The sequence below is a fragment of the Microcaecilia unicolor genome, chromosome 1 (genome assembly GCF_901765095.1).
Source record: "Microcaecilia unicolor chromosome 1, aMicUni1.1, whole genome shotgun sequence".
Taxonomy (NCBI): domain Eukaryota; kingdom Metazoa; phylum Chordata; class Amphibia; order Gymnophiona; family Siphonopidae; genus Microcaecilia; species Microcaecilia unicolor.
Window position 1 is genome coordinate 769,524,981 of NC_044031.1, and position 23,169 is coordinate 769,548,149.

At 44.1% G+C, this 23,169-nt stretch overlaps 1 protein-coding gene across 4 annotated transcripts in view; it reads left to right on the forward strand.

Moving 5' to 3' along the window:
• Window positions 1–23,169, forward strand: part of ADAMTS7 (ADAM metallopeptidase with thrombospondin type 1 motif 7) — a 218,563-nt gene that overhangs the window by 111,881 nt on the left and 83,513 nt on the right. For all 4 annotated transcript variants that reach the window (XM_030189820.1, XM_030189821.1, XM_030189823.1 and 1 more), the window contains exons 9-11: window positions 4,045–4,189; window positions 13,993–14,085; window positions 14,570–14,715. In XM_030189820.1, coding sequence (XP_030045680.1) covers window positions 4,045–4,189; window positions 13,993–14,085; window positions 14,570–14,715 — 384 coding nt within the window. The remainder of the gene's footprint in view (window positions 1–4,044; window positions 4,190–13,992; window positions 14,086–14,569; window positions 14,716–23,169) is intronic.

Consider the following 23,169-nt stretch of genomic DNA (forward strand, 5'->3'; position numbering starts at 1 on the left):
TGCAGACAGCATGTCAAGGAACTCCTGAGCCCGGTCCTGAAAAGTTGCAAAAAAACATCCATTTTATCAAAGATCCCGGTCAAGTTACACCATCTACCTCAGTGTCTGACACAGGGCAATACAACCTGCGTTCATGTTATGTTTCAACAATTTTTTATTGATGTACACATCGTATCACAACCTTAATCAGGGGTCTACAACAATTCGCCCCAGATGCTTCCAACCTTACAAACAGTGATAACATCCTTCAACAATCTTTTAAACATTTTTTCTCCCCTCCTTCCTCCCATTCCCCAATAAATCTCCCAAGTGAGCCCTATACTCTTCTGGGCCCCATTGGTGTGTCTTCCCTTCCCCTCCCCCCCCCCCTACTTCCCTCCCAAGGAGCATAATCTCCCCTCTACTTCAACAATGAAAACCATAGGTACAAATATATAATCTTATATTTAACAGGTAAAATTCAAAAGCAGACTGCGACCTCGCGGGCTTAACGTATCTATATATCCATTCCAAACTTGCATAAAGGCCTTTTTCTTCTTGGGGGATCCCCGCGCCTCTCTGGCCTCCCAGGTGGCTAGCAAATGAATTTGATTCCTCCATTGCCAGTAGGACGGGGGATCTGGAGAGAACCTGCGTTCATGTTAAAGAATCTTTTGTATAGTGGGGTAAGAGTGATCTGTATGACTCACCCCTTATCATCTAATATGGACATGCTCTGTTTGGCTTGTGAAATCAGTGAAAACCACAAAGAAAAAGAAGTCACTCATTTGATGAGAAAAGTTTTTGATTGGACTACTGCAATATTCTGTACTTCGGCCTGCCTAAGTCTGGTGTCCAGGCGTTGCAAATGGTCCAGAACTCAGCTGCTCCACTGGTAACTGTCCTTTCACGACTGATCACGTGTCTCCTTTGTTGTGACAACTGCGCTGGCTACCATTGATTCAAACTACTGTTATTGGTTCATCAAGGATTATATTGTGACTCTCCCTGCTTTTTGCAACTGCTTTCCAGCACTATGTACTGTCTAGAGCTCTGCGTTCTGCAGCTGATTTGAGGTGATTATAAATGAGCAGAACTGGTACTCTTTCTGGAGCCGGACCTGAAGTATGGAATAAGCTACCTTTGTGTTTGAAGTCTTAGCAGTGGACTGTATCATTTAAAGAGATGTTGACGTGTTATCTGTTAGACCACCTTATTGATTCCTGATTCTTCTTTTGCATTGATACTGCAGTATTTATGCTGAACTGATTGATGCCTTTGTGTTTCTGAGTAGTCTGAATTGTCGTGTCTTTCAAATTATGTATGTTATGTTGCTTCCTTGGATAAAGGCAGGTATAAATGAAATATACCTGTCATGGCCACCTTTTGGCAAATGCCTGCACTGGGCTTTATAGAAAACTAGTAAAAAAAAGGCCTGTTTCTGGAACGAATGAAACGGGCGCTAGCAAGGTTTTCCTGGGAGTGTGTATGTTTGAGAGAGAGAGCCAGAGTGAATGTGCGGGTGTGTGACAGAGTGAGACTGTCTGTGTGACTGTGTGTGTGTGAGAATGAGAGTGTGTGGCAGGGCCCCCTCCCCTGTTCCCTCCCCTCCTTTTCCTCCTCCTTCCCACACTTTGGGTTCCTTAAGGCTTTCAAAAGTCTATGTACCCCCGTGGCCCTAACATAGTAACATAGTAGATGACGGCAGAAAAAGACCTGCACGGTCCATCCAGTCTGCCCAACAAGATAACTCATATTTGCTGCTTTTTGTGTATACCCTACTTTGATTTGAACCTGTGCTCTTCAGGGCACAGACCGTATAAGTCTGCCCCGCACTATCCCTGCCTCCCAACCACCAGCCCCACCTCCCAACCACCGGCTCTGGCACAGGCACAGACCGTATAAGTCTGCCCAGCACTATCCTCACCTCCCCACCACCAGCCCTGCCTCCCAACCACCGGCTCTGGCACAGACCGTACAAGTCTGTCCAGCACTATCCCCGCCTCCCAACCACCAGTCCCGCTTCCCACCACCGGCTCTGGCACAGACCATATAAGTCTGCCCAGCCCTATCCCCGCCTCCCAACCACCAGCCCCGCCTCCCGATCTTGACTAAGCTCCTGAGGATCCATTTCTTCGGCACAGGATTCCTTTATGCTTATCCCACGCATGTTTGAATTCCGTTACGGTTTTCATTTCCACCACCTCCCGCGGGAGGGCATTCCAAGCATCCACCACTCTCTCCGTGAAAAAATACTTCCTGACATTTTTCTTGAGTCTGCCCCCCTTCAATCTCATTTCATGTCCTCTCGTTCTACCACCAACGCGCAGTATCCGGATACCCCACTGCTTTCCTCCTCACCCCTCCCCCAAGATGTAATACTTTCACGTCCTTCATTTTTTTTTTAAGTGTCCTATCTACCCTGTGTCCAAATGCCCGGCATTCAGATTGTGTTCCTCTCATAAATTTTCATTTCTTTCATTCATTCAGAACTTGCCCCCCCCCCCCCCCCAACACTTTCGGTTCCTTCAGTCTTTTAAAACTCTCCTATGTACCCTGTGTGCTAATGGCCAGCATTCAGATTGTTTTCCTTTCCCAAATGTTCATGTCTTTCAGTCGTTCAGAACTCCCCCCCTCCCCCCAGTCAACACTTTCGGTTCCTTCAGTCTTTTAAAACTCTCCTATCAACCCTGTGTCCTAATGGCCAGCACTTAGATTGTTTTGCTTTGCTAAATTGTCTGTCACTGACTGCCTGCCTGCCTAGCAGACCACTGCCGGAAGGCACGGTCCCAGGCACATCCTGTTGGAGGTGAGAATTATTATATAGGACATCAATGTTCCAAAAAGGATATGAACTGCAAATGATCTGAGAAGGTTAGAAACAAGGCGATAAGTCAACTCTCCTGTTGCTAGGGATTTTGCTTTTCATTGACTGTTGTCTGATGTATGTATGTGTGTGTGGAGGGGGGATGTGTATGCATGAGGTGTCTGTTCTAGTGTGGTTCCCTTTGTAGTCCAGACCAACTAAAAATAATGGTCGCTTTGTGTGGTGGGGTAGGGGGTTGTCTGTGTCTCTCTTTTCCAAGAACAGTAGTGCAGAAAGGAACTACAATAATTTGATAGGAAAGTCAAGACATCATTCATTCAAGGTGGCAGCACTAAACAAGGATGCGAGCCATAGTAGAGGGAAGGGGAATAACAACAGGGAATTTTGGACCACAGTCGTCTTCAACCAGGGGTAAAAGCAAGTGAGAACAGCCAGGTTTTTAAGACAGTTTGACATTTTTAAATAGATGATTCCACTTAGAGGGCTAAGGGAAGTGAGTTCCAGTGGAACAGAGCAGCGAAGGAAAAGGTTCGATGCTTAGTCGTCTGTAAGATTGATCATTCAGAGAGCAAAGGGTCCGGGAAGGAGAGTTTGGAATTGTTCGGTGATTGATAGGAAAATGTTCCGTTCAACAGGGTTTTCTATATCGCTCCTCTGGGGCATTTAATAAAAGAGGCAACCTGCTGCTTAAAATGCAGAATTTTTGACTGAAAGATGTATTAATTTTCCAAAATATAATGCCGCATATCCATGAAAAATCAGAAAAGTCATAGAGCAGAATTTGAACCATATATGTGACTTAACCAGGTGCCAATAGAGCTTCTTCCGAAATGGAGAGGCAGGCAAATACCTGGAGGAATGGTAAATTAACCATGCTGTGGCATTCTGCAGTGTCTGAAGTCTTCTCAGAAGACTCTCATTTAGGCCCTACATACACAGCATTGCAGTAATTCAGGTGCGATAGAACATGAGAATGTACCGATGATCAAAGAAAGACCTAATTCTTCTTAATCATCTGTATGTTCCCCCCTCTGTTTTTGCTGAGGTAAAGGTTGTCTCCCCCTTAATGTTATATGATTCTGATGGTTCTCTTTGTGTGTGGTAAGGTGGAAGTTGTCTATATGTCTCCACCCTTCCCCCCACTCCAGTATGTGACTCTGATAGGCTCTCTGTTTGTACTGGGGTAGGGGTTATGTTTGGGATACCTTTGATCTGACCTGATTGCTTTGTCTTTTCAGTCGCGGATGGGGGCTGTGTCTGGATGACCCTCCTGCTAAACAAAGTGTGAACTTCCCTTCAGTTCCTCCTGGAGTTCTCTATGATGTTGGACATCAGTGCCGACTACAGTATGGAGCGTATTCCACGTTCTGTGAAGATATTGATGTAAGCATGGCCTGTACTGAGTGAGGATAGGGGCTTGTGAATGCATACCTGGTTTGAATGAGGATGGGGATGTAACATGCACAGAATAGCAGGTATAACAATCCTAAACAGTTACAATCCTAAACAGAAGGTATGGGGATGGTTGTTACCAGCGTAGGCTAACAGTGCTTGCTTGGGTCATGGGATTTACTGGTCAACAGTCTAGACTCTAGCAATGCTCTCTAAGCATATGAGGCTTTCTGGACACCAGCACAGGCTGTAGGAATTCTTCTGCTCCCCCAAGAATCAGCTCAGACCGTAGCAGCACTTTCTGGGGTTGTGAGGCTGCCCAATCACCAGCACAGGCTGTAGCAGTGCTTTCGGGGGGGGGGGGGGGGGGGGGGGGGGGGGGGGGCTCTCCAAGAACCAGCTCAGACCATAGCAGCAAATGTTTAAATCTATTAAAAAAAAAAATTATTATTCCGCTCTATCTACCACTTTAGGTGGAGTACAGAAATCATAGACAATTTAACACACAATTTAAGAAATAAAACAACATTCATAATCTTACGCAACAAAAAAATCAAATCATAACATATTTAAAGTTAAGCTCTAAAACTCACTGGGCCTCTGCAAAGATGCATTTTATTTATTTTGCTCACACCTTTTTCAGTAGTAGCTCAAGGTGAGTTACATTCAGGTACTCTGGATATTTCTCTGTCCCAGGAGGGCTCACAATCTACATTTGTACCTGCGGCAATGGAGGGTTAAGTGACTTTGCCCAAGATCACAAGGAGCAGCAGTGGGATTTGAACCAGCCACCTCTGGATTGCAAGACCGGTGCTCTAACCACTAGGCCACTCCTCCATCTAACCACTAGGCCACTCCTCCACCCAGCAGCATTCCATGTAGAATCTCAAATAGTAGCAATATTCCATGTAGACCAACATTCCATGAAGAACCTCAGATAATATCAACATATAGAATCTCAAATAATTTATTTGGATTTTGCTCACACCTTTTTCAGTAGTAGCTCAAGGTGAGTTAGATTCAGGTACACTGGATATTTCTCTGTTCCAGGAGGGCTAATAATCTAACTTGGTACCTGAGGCAATGGAGGGTTAAGTGACTTGCCTAAGATCACAAGGAGCAGCAGTGGGATTTAAACCAGCCACCTCTGGATTGTAACAGCTGCTCTAACCACTGGGCCACTCCTCCACTCCTTATTACATAGTTCTACCTTTCTCGGTATTCTAAGTTGCAATGGCAAAGCTGTGTAGACCCAGCTATGTAAAAGATTGATGACCTACATTCATCTAAGTACACAGACCGAAAAGATGGAACATCCAACAGATTCATCGTACCTGACCATAGGGATCGAGTAGGTTAATATAGATGTAAAACGTATACAATCACTACAGAAACTTGACTGGTCAATATTTAAAAAACCAACAGTAGTATATTGAATACGGAATTCAATAGGTAACCAGTGAAGTTTGATAAGGACCTGAGATATATGCTCAAACCTAGATAAGTACATAAGTAATGCCACACTGGGAAAAGGCCAAGGGTCCATCGAGCCCAGCACCCTGTCCACGACAGCGGCCAATCCAGTTCACATAGTACATGCGCAGTTGTGTTTTGTGCTACCTGTAAACATCGTAAAGCATTTTTAGGCAAACCAAGTAACACACTATTACAGTAGTCAAAATTTGGAACTATTATACTCTGTATGACCAGTCAAAAATTTCAATATCAAGATAATCTTGCAAATGTCTTATTAGTCTCAGCTTCGAAAAAACAACCATTTTAAGTACTTGATCTCTCATTGTCAGCACAGGATCAAGAATTGCACCAAGAGATCTAGTGTTTTAGTCAACTCAGTGGTTGCTCCATCCAGAGAAAACGATGTAGGTAACATCATATACAGGATGGGCAGCTAGAAACATAACCTGTGTTTTGGAAACATTCAACTTTAAATGGTTTGCTTTCATCCAACAACTGACTGTTTGCAAGTAGAGACACAGTAATTCAAAACTTTCCTCAACAGTTGATCCAACATGAAAGAAAAATTGAATATTGTCAGCATATATTCTGTAATGCAACCTAAGGCTTCCTAAAAGTTTACATAGAGGTCTCAAAAAAAATTGAACAAGGTTGATGATGCTGCTGACCTCCGAGGGGCTCCTGTAGTACACTCAAAACAATCTGATTTCTGTCATTGATCTAAGAAATTTTCTGTTTGAAAAGTAAGAAGAAAACCATTGAAGGACAATACCTCCAATATCAAATGACTGAAGCCGATTTAATAAAATATCATGATTTACAGAATCAAATACCACAGATACATCCAAGCTTACTAAAATAAAATGACTGCCCTTATCAAATCCAGTCTTAATAAATACCAGTGGAGAAATTAAAATCATTTCTCTATCATGCAGTGATCTAAAACACACTGGTACTTATCTAAAATATCTTGTGAATTTCAAAAAACGTTCAGTTGTTCAAGCATGATTTTTCAATCATTTTAGCAAGAAGATGCAAGGATGAGAGAGGTCCTATAATTATTCACAGGTTTCACAGCAGCAAGTTTCAGAGAGTCTGGTAGAAGACATCTCACCTTTGCTGGTTTGGGCCTATACAAGCCTGAACCATTCTTCTAATGAATTCAGGTCACAAGGCTTTAGAATCCATTTTGTTAGAAGAATGGTTCAGGCTTGTATAGGCCCAAACCAGCAAAGGTGAGATCTCAGGTAAATACTACTACAAATCTTCATTAATGATTTACATATGATCTCTAAGATTGATGGGAAAAATTATTCTTTATTGCTTTAACCACAGGACCCAATAGACATGGAGGCGTATTTTCAAAGCACTTAGACATACAAAGTTATGTAGAAATCTATGGAAGTTTGTAAGTCTAAGTGCTTTGAAAATTAGCCCCATTTGTCATATAAGCCTTAATCTGATCCATAGTGGGGTTCTGAAATTGAGTTCAAAGTTGGTCAGGACTCAATGGATATACGTCTTCTTTTGGTAAAGGCACTAGTTCAGACTCTTCAACAATAGTATTCACCTTTCAAATAAAACCATGAGCAAAATCCTGACTTGAAATATTTACACCTTTGTGTCAATCCTAGCCAACCTGGAAACTAGTGTAAAAAGGTTCATGCGATTGTGAAGGAGCCTCCCGGTGATTTCTGTTTCTGAATTATTTATTCATTCGTGTTCACATTTCCTCATGGTCCTTTTACTAACTCTCAATTCATCAGCGAACCAAAGAGCCGAGAGATGTTGTTTACTAGAAAATTACTTCATACGGAATTTTATTACACATCCTTGAATACTTCGGAATTGGAGGCAACGTCCTCAATTGGTTCAAGGGATTTTTAATCACAAGATCATACCAAGTGACATCTAATTTGACTATTTCAGCCGCATGGGTACCTGAATGCAGAGTACCACAAGGATCCCCCCTCTCGCCGACTCTATTCAACTTAATGATGATACCCTTGGTTAAATTACTATCAAATCAAAACCTTAATCCATACATTTACGCAGATGACGTAACGATCTACATCCCATTCAAACAAGACCTAAAAGAAATTTCCAATGAGATCAACCAAAGTCTCAATATCATGCACTCTTGGGTGGACGCATTTCGGCTAAAACTCAATGCAGATAAAACCCAGTGCCTAATACTCACCTCACAACACGACAAGAAAGAATTCACCGCCATTAACACACCAACTCTAAACCTTCCTATTTCAGAAACCCTAAAATTTTCTTGGAGTCACTATTGATCGACACCTAACACTAGAGAACCACGTGAAAAACACAACCAAGAAGATGTTCCACTCAATGTGGAAATTAAAAAGAATAAGACTTTTCTTCCCAAGGAGTGTTTTCCGTAACCTGGTACAATCATTAGTGCTCAGTCACCTAGACTATTGCAATGCACTATATGCTGGCTGCAAAGAACAAATAATCAATAAACTCCAGACATCTGTTTTTTATCTACCTCTTTTTATAGACCTCTTTCTGACTCCGTCACACGGGGGACTAAAGGTACTTATTTCATATATCAGGTTCTGTATAGTTTCTCTAACCTCCATTGTCACCCAATCACAAGGTCTATTCTGGGGTGGCATTAGGAGCCGTAATTAAAAACTAATTCCCATAATTACTGCTTTCTGTTTTTTTTTCTGGATCTAGATATACTCTGGGCCATTTATGTTCCCACATAAATCTTATTAAACATCTGTCTAAGTTTCTGCAAAGACTGAGTGTCACTTGTATATGATCTACCTTGTAGGCTAAATGTAAGGTAAAGAGAAGATAGAATCAATAAAAATAAAGACAGAGATAGGTTTAGATAGATAGATACATTTTATTTCTTACCCAAACACAGGTCTTCAAGTTGATACAAATACAGACATCAGATTCTGGTTTCAGCCGCACAGGGCTTCGCCGTCTGACAGAAGCTTCGGAGAAGACTCTCAAACTAAGCCAAAATCTCCCCTCTTTTATACATAAACCTCTCCATAGAAGTGAATGGTGAGAAACCTTGCTCCTAATCTTTCTCACTTTCTGAGATCATACTTTCCCATGCGGTCTGCTGTCTGATGTGCCCACCTCCTTCCGTTCTCAGCTACTGCTAATTATCAACATGTTTTGGGAAGCGTTGAGATAACAGTTTCACATCTTCCGGCTGCAATACTTTTCACACCATCTCATGAACTCTGTATTACCTCTGTATCATTGTATACCAAAACTAATAAGCTCCATTTTATTCATCTGATCCATCATTCTTTCATTACAGGTGCTGATTTAAATTAAAAGTTGTACCAGTTTGTATCAGGACTCATTGTTCAGACCTGCTTTTTTTCAGATTCTCAAATATTAATTCACTTGCTTGCTGTTTGGCCTAGTCAGTATTTTTTTCAGTTGTTCTAGGCTGCATAGCTTTGGCCATCACTATTCCAGTGGTAGCCTTAAAGCTAGGCCATATATTAACACATCCCAGAACACTGCAGCTAGACTCATATTTAGCAAACCAAAGTTTGAAAGTGCCAAGCCCCTACGAGAAAAATTACACTGGCTCCCACTTAAGAAACGCATCACGTTCAAAATATGCCTTCTAGTTCACAAAATTATCCAAGGAGATGCACCAGCTTACAAGTCAGTCCTGATAGACTTACCACCTAGGAATGCCAAAAGATCATCCTGTACATTCCTTGATTTGCACTTCCCCAACTGCAAAGGTATGAAATACAAACTAATGCATGCGTCAAACTTTACCTACCTGAGCACACAGTTATGGAACGCACTGCCGCGCAGCTTGAAATCGATCTACGAAAGAACGAACTTCCGCATATTACTGAAGACACATCTCTTTAATAAAGCATACCACAAAGATCAACCAATGTGAATATGCACAACTCGCCCATTTATATTCAGAACTGTTTCATAATATTTGCTCGTATACTATGACTTCGTTTATTTTGTTTGTTTTATTAACATCATGCTGACCAAGATCCTGCAATACCAAATATTTATCTACTAACAGTCTTCCACTACTCATGATGTATTGTAAGCCAATTTGAGCCTGCAAAGAGGTGGGATAATGCAACAAATAAATAAATAAATAAAAATACCTTCATACCATCCTACAATAAAATTGAAAATTGACTACTGCCCAGAAAAAGCCAACTTTCTAGACACTACAGTTTCCATCAGCAATGGCTACATACAAATATCGATATACAAGAAACCTACAGACAGATGAGCTATCTCCACAACTCCAGCTTCCACCTGTCACATACCAAAACATCCATTATACACAGCCAAGCCACAAGATACCATCATATCTGCTCTGACCCAAGAGACAGAGATAAACACCCAGAATATTGCTTCTTCCCTTAAAATACTTAGCATTTGTTTACACTTTCTAACAATAATAGAACCAGGGGACACAAGATGAAATTAGAATGTGGTAGGTTTAAAACAAATCGGAGAAAGTTTTTCTTTACTCAGCGCGTAGTTAGACTCTGGAACTCATTGCCGGAGAAGGTAGTGACGGCAGCTGGCCTTGCTGAGTTTAAAGGGGGTCTGGATATATTCCTGAAGGAAAAGTCCATTGATCACTATTAAATTTGGGGTTTTTGCCAGGTTCTTGGGGCCTGGATTGGCCGCTGTCGGAGACAGAGTGCTGGGCTTGATGGACCTTTGGTCTTTTCCTAGCGTGGCAGTGCTTATGTACTTATGAAACCTCTTGCAGTCAAAGAGAAGAGAGCCACAGAGAGAATCCCTGTGGTAGTGACATACAATCCAGAGCTAGAAAAATGTGCAGAATCATAAAAGATTTACAAGCCACAACTCCAGGAGGATGAAGTACTGAAAGAGAGTTTCCCAGCCAAACAAACATGAAAGAAGAGAATGCCACATGGCCCTGCAATATTCCCAGCTGCAAACTGTGCCAACACATTTCACAGGATCCTACAGTCACTCACATGGGAAAAACATTCAGAGTAAGGGGCTCATTCACATGCTCATCCTCCAATGTAATATACATACTACTACTACTTATCATTTCTATAGCGCTACCGGACGTACGCAGCGCTTTACACTTGAACATGGAGAGACAGTCCCTGCTCGATAGAGCTTGCAATCTAATTATGACAGACAGGACAAGTAAGGGATAAGGGTTAGGACAGACAGGACATATCATCATTCAATGTAAAAAGTGTGAAGAAGGGATATTGGAGAATCAAGCCAGATGCTAAAGACACGGCTCAATTTACACAGACACAATATTAAACACTCCAGGGCCAACCAGGATGCTAATCTCTGTGGGTCAGCAATGATCTTATGGTAAGGACACTAAAAGGAAATTTTAAGACAATCCAGGAACGTAAGACCTTTGAAGTTGAAATGATGAAGTATTTTGACACCCACCAGGCTGACGTAAGAAAGATCTGGGTTTTCTATCCCACTATAACCCATAAAATTCTGCTCTGTCACTCTCTTATCTGCCATCCATCTCTCCCTGCCCCTCGTCCACCTAGTTCCCATGTTTCATACCTTACCCACATCACCCTTTTCCTGTGAGACTGTTATTGGAATGCTTTTGTGTTTCATTTATATATTCTGATATTTGTCAACATTTTCTTATTTCCGATCAGAAGAAGGATTACCCTCAAAAATTAATCAAAAGATGTATTAAGTTAGTCCAATAAAAAAAAGTATTGTCTTATTTTCTTTTCTCTGTTTTATTTCTATTTATTACCTTTAAAAATGGACTAACACAGCTACCACTTTACTCAATCTTATCAACAGAAACCCTATTTATCAACAAAAAGAAGATCTAAAGTATAACTTTCTCCATGAGTAGCTTGAGAAATAATTTGTTTCCATCTCAAGGAATCCAAGGCAAAAAGAACCTCAGTGACGGTCATATCAGTATCGTACTCATCAACATGAAGATTTAAATCCCCCATGATAACTGTTATACTTGGATCTAAGTTCAAATCTAAAAGCAGTTCAATGACACTAGAAAAACTATTAGTTAAAATCCCTGGGGCAATAAAAGAAGATAAGGTTTACCAGTGAAGATACCAAAATTAAAACTTTAATCCCTTGTAAAACAGGTAAATGAAACAAAATCCCTGTATAAAGTCGCTCTCCTCCCCCTCCTCCTCTTACTATACATGTGAGAGAAAATCTCATAACCTGGAAGACAAAAGTTGTTTCAAAATTACTATATCTTTATCAATCAACCATGATCCAGTCAAACATACAAAATCACCATTGCTGTCTCTAATTAACTCAAACATTGCTACCTTATTTCTTAGAGACCGTACAATCACTAACATGAATGGAGGACTGGCCTAGTGGTTAGAGCACCGGTCTTGCAATCCAGAGGTGGCCGGTTCAAATCCCACTGGTGCTCCTTGTGACCTTGGGCAAGTCACTTAACCCTCCATTACCTCAGGTACAAACTTAGATTGTTGAGCCCTCCTGGGACAGAGAAATATCCAGAGTACCTGAATGTAACTCACCTTGAGCTACTACTGAAAAAGGTGTGAGCAAAATCTAAATAAATAAACAAAGATTCTAGAATTCTAAAGAATAACAAGATTCCATGCAGAATTTCAAAGTGTAGCAACATTCCATGTGGAACCCCAAAGAGTAACAAGATTCTTTGGGGTGGAGGAGTGGCCTAGTGGTTAGAGCACCAGGTTCAAATCCCACTGCTGCTTCTTGTGATCTTGGGCAAGTCACTTAACCCTCCATTACCTCAGGTACAAACTTAGATTGTGAGCCCTCCTGGGACAGAGAAATAGCCAGAGTACCTGAAAGTATCTCACCTTGAGCTACTACTGAAAAAGGTGTGAGCAAAATCTAAATAAATAAATGTAAAAGGATCAGAACTGAGTTTCTGTATTAAAATCTGTTAAAGGAACACTGCAATTGGGAAGCAAAGCCAGTACTGGGCAAACCTTTAAGGCAGTGGCCTGGACAAATTCAGCTTCAGAAGTTGGAGAAAAAGAGCAGTGCTGGGCGGACTTCTGCAGTCTGTGTCTTAATCATGGCTGAATCGATTTGGATGGGCCCAAGTGGAGCTTTTCAGCGGCTTTAACATTACATTCAGAAAATTTAGATCAAGGACAGTGCTGGGCAGACTTCTAGGTCCACAGTATACATCAGACAATTCAGTTACCCCATAATGTCCTACAAAGGAGTGCTACTTTTTCGGCATGACAAGGAGGCACTTGTCACTCTGGGCCTGACCTCAAATCCTTTTGCGCACCCCAGCAACGTCACTTGGGGGGACGGAGCAAGCACTGTTCCAGGGTGGGACTAACACGGCATGGCTGTTCCAGGAAGAAGAACAGTCTAGATGTCACACTGGCACTCAGATGTTAAAAACCGGGGGTAGAGCGTTGCCTTCAATTTGTGTATGGAAATTCGGGGGTTGCGGGGCTGCCCAATCACTAGCACAGGCTGTAGCAGTTATCTTTAGTAGGGGGGTGGGGGGGGGGGAGGAAGGGGTTCAGTCTCACTACTTACCAGCTAGAGGCTGACACAGGGTCAGAGCTGGGGTGGGAAGGGATTCTATGCTTTCCCTTTAATCTTCTATTTGTCACTCGATAAGGCTATGACAGAAACCACATGGACTGGAGGGAGGAAAAGCCAGCAAAATACAGAAACTGAAGAAGCTAAAAGCACTGGGGTAAATTCTCAGAAGCCCGACAACTATACAAAACTAGATGGAGAATTTGTCAGTATCTCTTTTGCAGATTTTCAACTGTAAATGCTGAGTCTGGCAATGTAGCTGTTCGGGAATAGTAGAAAGAATTTTATGTGTGTAAAAGGGACATTTACGTGTGTACAAGTCAGCATAGTGCAAAGGTGGTTTCACTTTTGTGTGATTCTCATGCAGGTGTGTTTGGGGGCGGAGTCCTGAAATAGGTGTAAATCAGTGCATGCACTAAAGTGTGAACATACATTGCAAGTCCACCCATGCTGCGCTGCCTGGAAAGCCTGTGTGTGGTCTGCGAGAAAATACCTGCATTTGATGTGGAACAGGCTTTTCAAGCAGCAGAAGCTTATAAATGTACCCCCTAAATGTGGCTGAAATGTAATTGGCATCCACTAGCAGCCTGCACCTTCTTCTAGCCACATAATTACTTGCAAATATCAATTTCGGTAGAACGCAGGGAAAGGTACTGGTGAAGTGGATGCAGTAAGATTGTCAGACGTGTGCTTCAGTTGTCCTGGGGTGTCCTGGGGGTAACTTGTGTCACGTTCTTCTTCTCTAGAATGTCTGTAACACGCTGTGGTGCAGCGTTGGAACCACTTGTCATTCCAAGCTCAATGCAGCGGTTGACGGCACTAAATGCGGTGACGGGAAGGTACAGTCAGTCTCTTGGGTTTTCACGTCCAGCAGGTCCTACGCAGTCAGTAGCACTATAGTAGTGTCGGGGCTTCCTGGAGTATCAGAATACAAAGTACTTCCTCCGTGTCCCATCCATGCAGGTCATGGTTCACCAAGGTCTGTGGGTTCAGCAGCTGGAGCCATTTTCAGTGTTGGACATCCAGCACACAGACTTGCTTAGCGTTCCCATGGCTGGATATACTGGGATTCTGCTGCAGTTTTCTGGTGTGGTCGTGCTGGGATCCTGCTGTGCTTGCCCAACTGTGTCATTGCAAGGAATGGGCAAGCAATGTGACTGCCCACATACCAAACCAACGGTAGTGGGAGGGGGGGGGGGGCTATGCCTCCCGTTTAAGCCAATTGGGGACAGCCAAAAGAAAGCTTTACCTGGGGTGCTTTTTAGTCCAGCGACTGTTCAGTTCTTGAGATCCAGCATCTGTTTGTTCTTTCTTTGCCTGTAGTGGTGCTTTGATGGAGAATGTGTGCCTGTCAGTTTCCAGCCTGGACCCATTCATGGAGGTTGGGGAGCCTGGAGTTCCTGGTCCAGGTGCTCTCGGTCGTGTGGCGCTGGGGTGCAGAACTCAGAACGCAGATGCACTAATCCCACGTAAGTACCTTTGCTGGTCCTGATTCTTCCTCTTACAGTCTGCGCATAGGGAGGATTATTAGGCTGTCAGTTGTTTGTAAAATTATTTAATAATACTGCCTTCCATGGGTCTGTAAATCTCAGCTCACGTTTGCATCCTTTTGCAGGATGCACAGTTCAGCAGCTGGGAGCAGAGTCTGTATCTGGTCACTGCATTTCAGAGACCTCCAAGAAAAGTTGTGTATTCTAAAATCTTTCCTGCACAATTCCTGTGCGCGAATGTGGTTTATAAGCATTTACCCACGTTACCTAACTGACAAATTAGCTAAAATCCCCATTAGGGTTCAGTGTGCTTTACATCAGTTAATTGGTAGCTTGCAGCAGAAGTTAACATGCATCAAGTAAGAAGATCAGCCTATGATCAGTGAGGGAAAAAGAGGATTAACATAATCAAGTCGGTAAGAGTCTGAGGAATCTCGAGGGATCTTTGCAGTCGGGCATTTATTTGTTTGGCTTTGGGAACAAGATGGGTTAGACTACTGCAATCTGCTTCTTGCTGGCCTCCCACTTAGTCACCTCTCCCCTCTCCAATCGGTTCAAAACTCTGCTGCCCGTCTTGTCTTCCACCAGGGTCGCTTTACTCATACTACCCCTCTCCTCAAGTTGCTTCACTGGCTCCCTATCCGTTTTCGCATCCTGTTCAAACTTCTTCCACTAACCTATAAATGTACTCACTCTGCTGCTCCCCAGTATCTCTCCACACTCGTCCTTCCCTACACCCCTTCCCGTGCACTCCGCTCCATGGATAAATCCTTATCTGTTCCCTTCTCCACTACTGCCAACTCCAGACTTCGGGCCTTCTGTCTCGCTGCACCCTACGCCTGGAATAAACTTCCTGAGCCCCTACGTCTTGCCCCATCCTTGGCCACCTTTAAATCTAGACTGAAAGCCCACCTCTTTAACATTGCTTTTGACTCGTAACCACTTGTAACCACTCGCCTCCACCTACCCTCCTCTCCTCCTTCCTGTACACATTAATTGATTTGATTTGTTGACTTTATTTTTTGTCTATTAGACTGTAAGCTCTTTGAGCAGGGACTGTCTTTCTTCTATGTTTGTGCAGTGCTGCGTATGCCTTGTAGCGCTATAAAAATGCTAAATAGTAGTAGTAGTTTTTAAGTTTTTTCCTGAAGCTTTGTCAATTGCAATCTGTTCTAATGCCTACGAGAAGTGAGTTCCAGAGAGTGGTTCCTAGACTAGAGGCACTCAATGAAATACTTTTAAAACAAATAGGAGGAAGTCTTTTTCACTCTTAAAAAAAGGTTTCGACCAGTTCCTGGAGGAAAAGTCAATAGTTTGCTACTGAGAGAGACATGGGGGGAACCCTGGGATTGGTAGCGTAGAATGTTGTTACTCTTTGGGATTCTGTCTGGTACTTGTGTCCTGAGTTGGTCACTGTTGGAAACATGATACTGGGCTAGATGGACCATTGGTCTGACCCAGGATGGCTATTATGTTCTTAATTATTGGTCATAATTGGCAGTAACTTGCAGATACACATTGTAACTGTACTTAGGGCCAGATGCACTAAACTTAACGAGCCCTTAACGAGCAAGTAGTAAACCCTGGCATGCACTAAAGACTTTTTTCCAACGACGGTAGCAGCTAACGAAAACGGAATGCAGATGATCAAATTGTGTAGAAACCCCATTGTAATGAGATGCACTAACCTTTTCCGATTGCCTTAACGCTGGAAAACGCTGGAAAATCTAACGAGAGGTCTGTACCTCGCGAGATTGGAAAAATTATTAAAATGTAAAAAAAAAAAAATCGGGGGGCAAAAATGGCCAAGTGCTCGTCAGGAGCGTCCTTTATGGACGTTCTTCACTATATAACAGAAAAAACACAATGTCTTATACTCACCTCACAACACAAGACAAATAAATTCACCACCATAGCCACCCCTAACTTTTCCCTCCTCATCTCAAACAATCTAAAAATTCTGGGAGTCACCATTGACCGAAATCTCACACTTGAAAACCACGTGAAGAATTCAACGAAAAAGATGTTTCACTCAATGTGGAAACTCAAAAGAGTAAAACCTTTCTTCCCAAGGGCCATCTTTCGCAACCTGGTGCAGTCCTTGGTACTAAGTCACCTGGACTACTGCAATGCAATTTTCGCTGGTTGTAAAGAACAGACCATCAAGAAACTTCAAACGGCCCAGAATACTGCAGCCAGACTCATATTTGGAAAAACAAAATATGAAAGTGCAAAACCCCTAAGAAAGAAATTACACTGGTTCCCACTGAAAGAACGCACCACGTTCAAGATCTGCACGATTGTTCATAAAATCATCTATGGAGATGCCCCGACCTACATGCGAGACCTCGTGGACCTGCCACCCAGAAATTCTAAACGATCTTCCCGCACCTTTCTCAACCTACCCTTCCCCAGCTGTAAAGGTGTAAAATACAAACTAACACACGCGACCAGCTTTTTCCTACATGAGTACGCAGATGTGGAATGCACTACCAATCCACTTGAAAACGATCAATGAACTAAATAACTTCCGCAAAGCTTTGAAAACCTATCTCTTTAACAAAGCCTACCATGAGAACCCATAATTAACTAGAACACAACCCCTATACGCCTTGATTCAGAATATCTTACTCTACAACTGCTTGACCAGATCCTCCTGTCTTCATTTATCTCTTTGTAACACCAACTGTTATGGCGATGCCATAACATATCTTTGTAAGCCACATTGAGCCTGCAAATAGGTGGGAAAATGTGGGATACAAGTGCAATAAATAAACAAATTAAATAAAATAAAATAAATCAAACAGGCTCCGATGCTGTTTTGATAAATGTTCAATAAAGACTTCATACAACTTAAAAAAGTGGGGAAAAAATCCAAGTGCTCATCCTTTTTTTTAACAAACCTATTAGTGGGATTTGAACCTGCCACCTCTGGATTACAAGACTGGTGCTCTAACCACTCAGCTACAACCCTACTTGCTTGGATGGCCCTCCCTTATTTCCAGGTCTCTCAGCCGAGTGAAGCACGGCCAAAAGGACGTTTTTATTATTTAGGGTTGAATGATGTCCAATAAACAGCTTGCAGCATCGGAGCCTGTTTGATTTTTTTTAATAAAGCTTCACTTTAAAAAAAAACATACATTTTGGGCGGCCTCTCTCCCCCCCCCCCCCCCCCCCCCCCCCCCCCCCCAGAGGTGGTGAGTTCAAATCCCACTAATAGTTTTGTTAAAAAGAAAAAAGGACAAGCACTTGGATTTTTTTCCACTTTTTTTAAGTTGTTTGAAGTCTTTATTGAACATTTATCAAAACAGCATAACAAAATACAGCACTCCAGAACAAGTAAGTAATAGCATAACTGATCCAGGTCTCTCTCCAGGTCTCTCTCAGCCAATCCCAGCATGTTTAGCTGTTACCAGTATCAGCTAAACGCGCTGTGATTGGCTGAGAGAGACCTGGAGGGAGGAACGTCCAAAAGGTTTTGATTTGTGTCTTCTCACGTCCCGATTTTCTGGGCTGGAAGGCTCCTCCGTATCGTCAGGTTAGTTTTTATTCTCTTGCCTCTGAACTGTACATTAGCTTGTAGCCTGTAAAAAGAACGTCTTTTTAGAGGGAGTTTTTTTTATAGTGAAGGCATGCGCAGAGCAGCCAGCATAACGCTTGGCTGCTCTGCGCATGCTCCACCGGCCGATTGACTGACTGTTTAACGATGGAATAGAGAATGCAAGTGAGCTACAAAGAGAAGCTCATTTGCATTCCTATTCCTTGATGCATGCCCGTTCCTTACCGATTTGCTAAGGGAATCAGTAAGGGAAGGGCTCTAACAATTGATTAGTGCATCTAGCCCTTAGCTTGTAACTGCAGGGGGTGGGACATGGGTGGGTCAGGGACCTGCTAAGGTTATGCCCGCAACGGCAGCATTTAGTCAACAGACGTTTACACCAGCCATCGACATGCTGTGAGCTGCCATGTCGAAATGTTGCCACGTAAATACTCTAGATGTATCGTTGCCAGTATAGAATTTGCACTGAACATGCAGCATCCCAGCACAGAATTTTAGGTGATCTGTAGAGAATTTAGATTACCCTCCTTATAGTCTTCCCACACAACTGAGAGTCTTTTGTATATTTCCTCAGTGATGGTGCTCTCAGCAGTTCCTTCAGTAGCAGATTTGTGTTTTAGGCACTACATTTCCATGAGGTTTACTGTTGTAGATCACAAGCTAGGATGTGCCCTATGTACTGGAGAAAACACATGAGAGCTGCAACTGTCATTAGAGAGTTAAAAAGAGAGAGAGGCCCAATGCTGAGAAGAGAAATGTCTTGGGGGAATGGTTTGCATATCCAGTTGAGTGGTTGAATGGCTAGAGTGAGAAAACGGATGCGTGCAAATGGTCTTGTGTTGAATACATCTAAAGATTACATAAGTAATGCCACACTGGGAAAAGACCAAGGGTCCATTGAGCCCAGCATCCTGTCCACGACAGCGGCCAATCCAGGTCAAGGGCACCTGGCAAGCTTCCCAAACGTAGTCCTAGTATTTTTGGAAAGCGTGAACAGACGCTTCACATCCACCTGTTCCACTCCACTCATTATTTTATATACCTCTATCGTGTTTCCCCTCAGCCGTCTCTTCTCCAAGCTGAAAAGCCCTAGCCTCCTTAGTCTTTCTTCATAGGGAAGTTGTCCCATCCCCGCTATCATTACAATACTCAAGGTGCGGTCGCACCATGGAGCGATATAACGGCATTATAACATCCTCACACCTGTTTGCCATACCTTTCCTAATAATACCCAACATTCTGTTCGCTTTCCGAGCCGCAGCAGCACACTGAGCAGAAGGTTTCAGTGTATTATTGACGACGACACCCAGATCCCTTTCTTGGTCCGTAACTCCTAACGTGAAACCTTGCATGACGTAACTATAATTCGGGTTATTTTTTCCTACATGCACTTGCTCACATTAAACGTCATCTGCCATCTAGCCACCCAGTCTCCCAGTCTCGTAAGGTCCTTCTGTAATTTTTCACAATCCTGTCGCGAGTTAATGACTTTGAATAACTTTGTGTCATCAGCAAATTTAATTACCTCGCTAGTTACTCCCATCTCTAAATCATTTATAAATATATTAAAAAGCAGCGGTCCTAGCACGGACCCCTGAGGAACCCCACTAACTACCCTTCTCCATTGTGAATACTGCCCATTTAACCCCACTCTCTGTTTCCTATCCTTCAACCAGTTTTTAATCCACAATAGGACATTTCCTCCATACCATGACCCTCCAATTTCCTCTGTAGCCTTTCATGAGGTACCTTGTCAAACGCCTTTTGAAAATCCAGATACAGAATATCAACTGGCTCCCCTTTGCAGGGGCGTAGCTACGGGTGGGCCTGGGTGGGCACAGGCCCACCCAATTTCGGCCCAGGCCCGCCCACCCAAGCGCATACACTGCAGCAGCCTAGCGTAGTGTACCACGGCAGAGACGGCACCACTTGCTCAGGTCAGCTGATCTTGAGTCCAGGCTCCAGCCCGCCTACTTTTCGGGCTTGCAGAGTCAAGAGTGGCAGGCTCGGCGCTAACGCACTGCCACTTGCAGGCCCGTCACATCGCGGCCGCGCAGTTCGTGCTCGGCGGCCTCGTCGTTGTTGTAGTTGTTCCATCAGATTTCCAATCCTACGCGGTAACGGTATGATGACATGGCTGTGCGCGGCCGCGTGCTCAGCCTTGCTCTCGCTCCACTCCATCTGCTCGCTCGCTCATGGCATCAGGGGAGGGCAGGCTAAAAAAATAGCTGCACGTGCACGCAGGAGGGTTGAGCATTGAGCTAGTGCACTGCGAGCCTCAGCCTGGCTCTGCCCTGGAAATGTGGGAATTGGGAAAAAGGTCGAGAAGATCATTTGAGAATCGAGTGCAACTCTAATACTGCCAAGCAGCTGCCAGCCCAGCCCAGCGGGTAATAAAATTGTAATTTAATGCTTTTTTTTTTTACATCATAATTTTAACTTCATCATGTAATTTCTTTCTAAATTAAGCTAGCTGGGGCCTGGGCACTGTTAACATTTATTGTTGTGGTTGTGGAATTTCTGAGTGGGGTAAACACTTCACTCACTGCCTAGGGCAAAAAATGTACATATTTAATGATTAAAATATACCTTTTTTTGCCCTGCAGTGAAGAGCCCGCCCCCACCCAGAAGCTCAGCACCATGACCAGCCAGCATTTTGATTACTCTTTTGTAATCAAAATCATGGCTGTGGTCTGGTAGTGGGCTTCTGGATGGGGGGGGGGGGGGGTAGACATTTCACTGCCTGCCCTAACGCAATGAGGAGTCCATCCCCACCCAAAAATTCCCCAACAATAGATTTTAATAGTGCCAAGCTAGCTTAATTTTTAAAAAAAGTTGTCTTTCTCTCATTTTGGTGGGGTTTTGGGTGGGGGTGGTCTCTGCAGTGCCAAGTTTAAAATTAAAAAATAAATAAAAGTGTAGGCGCTGGCGGTTTTCTCTGGGTGGACCGGTGCGTGCAGAGGTGGGCATGAAAAAAGCCTTTTTTTATTTACTTCCATGGGGGGTGGGGGGAGGGGTAGGGAGTAGGACAGGGCTGATGCTAGGCTACAGGGAGGAGTGGGGTGGAAGGATAGAGCTGATGTTTAGCTATGGGATGGATGGGGGAGGGAAGGGCTGATGCTGAGCTATAGGGATGGATGGGGAGGGAAGGGCTGATGCTGAGCTATGGGGATGGATGGGGAGGGAAGGGCTGATGCTGAGCTATGGGGATAGATGGGGGAGGGAAGGGCTGATGCTGAGCTATAGGGATGGATGGGGGAGTGAAGGGCTGATGCTGAGCTATAGGGATGGATGGGGAGGGAAGGGCTGATGCTGAGCTATGGGGATAGATGGGGGAGTGAAGGGCTGATGCTGAGCTATAGGGATGGATGGGGAGGGAAGGGCTGATGCTGAGCTATAGGGATGGATGGGGAGGGAAGGGCTGATGCTGAGCTATAGGGATGGATGGGGGAGGGAAGGGCTGATGCTAGGCTACAGGGAGGAGTGGGGTGGAAGGATAGAGCTGATGTTTAGCTATGGGATGGATGGGGGAGGGAAGAGCTGATGCTGAGCTATGGGGATGGATGGGGGAGGGAAGGGCTGATGCTGAGCTATAGGGATGGATGGGGGAGGGAAGGGCTGATGCTGAGCTATAGGGATGGATGGGGAGGGAAGGGCTGATGCTAGGCTACAGGGAGGAGTGGGGTGGAAGGATAGAGCTGATGTTTACCTATGGGATGGATGGGGGAGGGAAGTGCTGATGCTGAGCTATAGGGATAGATGGGGGAGGGAAGGGCTGATGCTAGGCTACAGGGAGGAGTGGGGTGGAAGGATAGAGCTGATGTTTAGCTATGGGATGGATGGTGGGGAAGGGAAGGATTGATACTGGGCTACAGGGATGGATGGGGGAGGGAAGGGCTGATGCTGAGCTATAGGGATGGATGGGGAGGGAAGGGCTGATGCTGAGCTATGGGGATAGATGGGGGAGGGAAGGGCTGATGCTGAGCTATGGGGATGGATGGGGGAGGGAAGGGCTGATGCTGAGCTATGGGGATGGATGGGGGAGGGAAGGACTGATGCTAGGCTACAGGGAAGAGTGGGGTGGAAGGATAGAGCTGATGTTTAGCTATGGGATGGATGGTGGGGAAGGGAAGGATTGATACTGGGCTACAGGGATGGATGGGGGAGGGAAGGGCTGATGCTGAGCTATAGGGATGGATGGGGAGGGAAGGGCTGATGCTGAGCTATGGGGATAGATGGGGGAGGGAAGGGCTGATGCTGAGCTATGGGGATAGATGGGGGAGGGAAGGGCTGATGCTGAGCTATGGGGATGGATGGGGGAGGGAAGGGCTGATGCTAGGCTACAGGGAGGAGTGGGGTGGAAGGATAGAGCTGATGTTTAGCTATGGGATGGATGGTGGGGAAGGGAAGGATTGATACTGGGCTACAGGGATGGATGGGGGAGTGAAGGGCTGATGCTGAGCTATGGGGATGGATGGGGGAGGGAAGGGCTGATGCTGAGCTATGGGGATGGATGGGGGAGGGAAGGACTGATGCTAGGCTACAGGGAAGAGTGGGGTGGAAGGATAGAGCTGATGTTTAGCTATGGGATGGATGGTGGGGAACAAAGGATTGATACTGGGCTACTGGGATGGATGGGGGAGGGAAGGGCTGATGCTGAGCTACAGGGATGGATAGAGAGTATTGAAGGGAAAAGCTGATGCCAGGCTGCTGGGATGGATGGGGTAGAGTAGGGAAGGTCTTTGTTTTTGTAATATGTTTTAAAATTAATGTGTGTTTAATTGTGATCTGTTTAGAATTGCAGAGATAATGTGGCATAAAAATTTAGAAAATAAATCAATACATTTCTAATTTTTGGTCCTTTATTCTGTAAT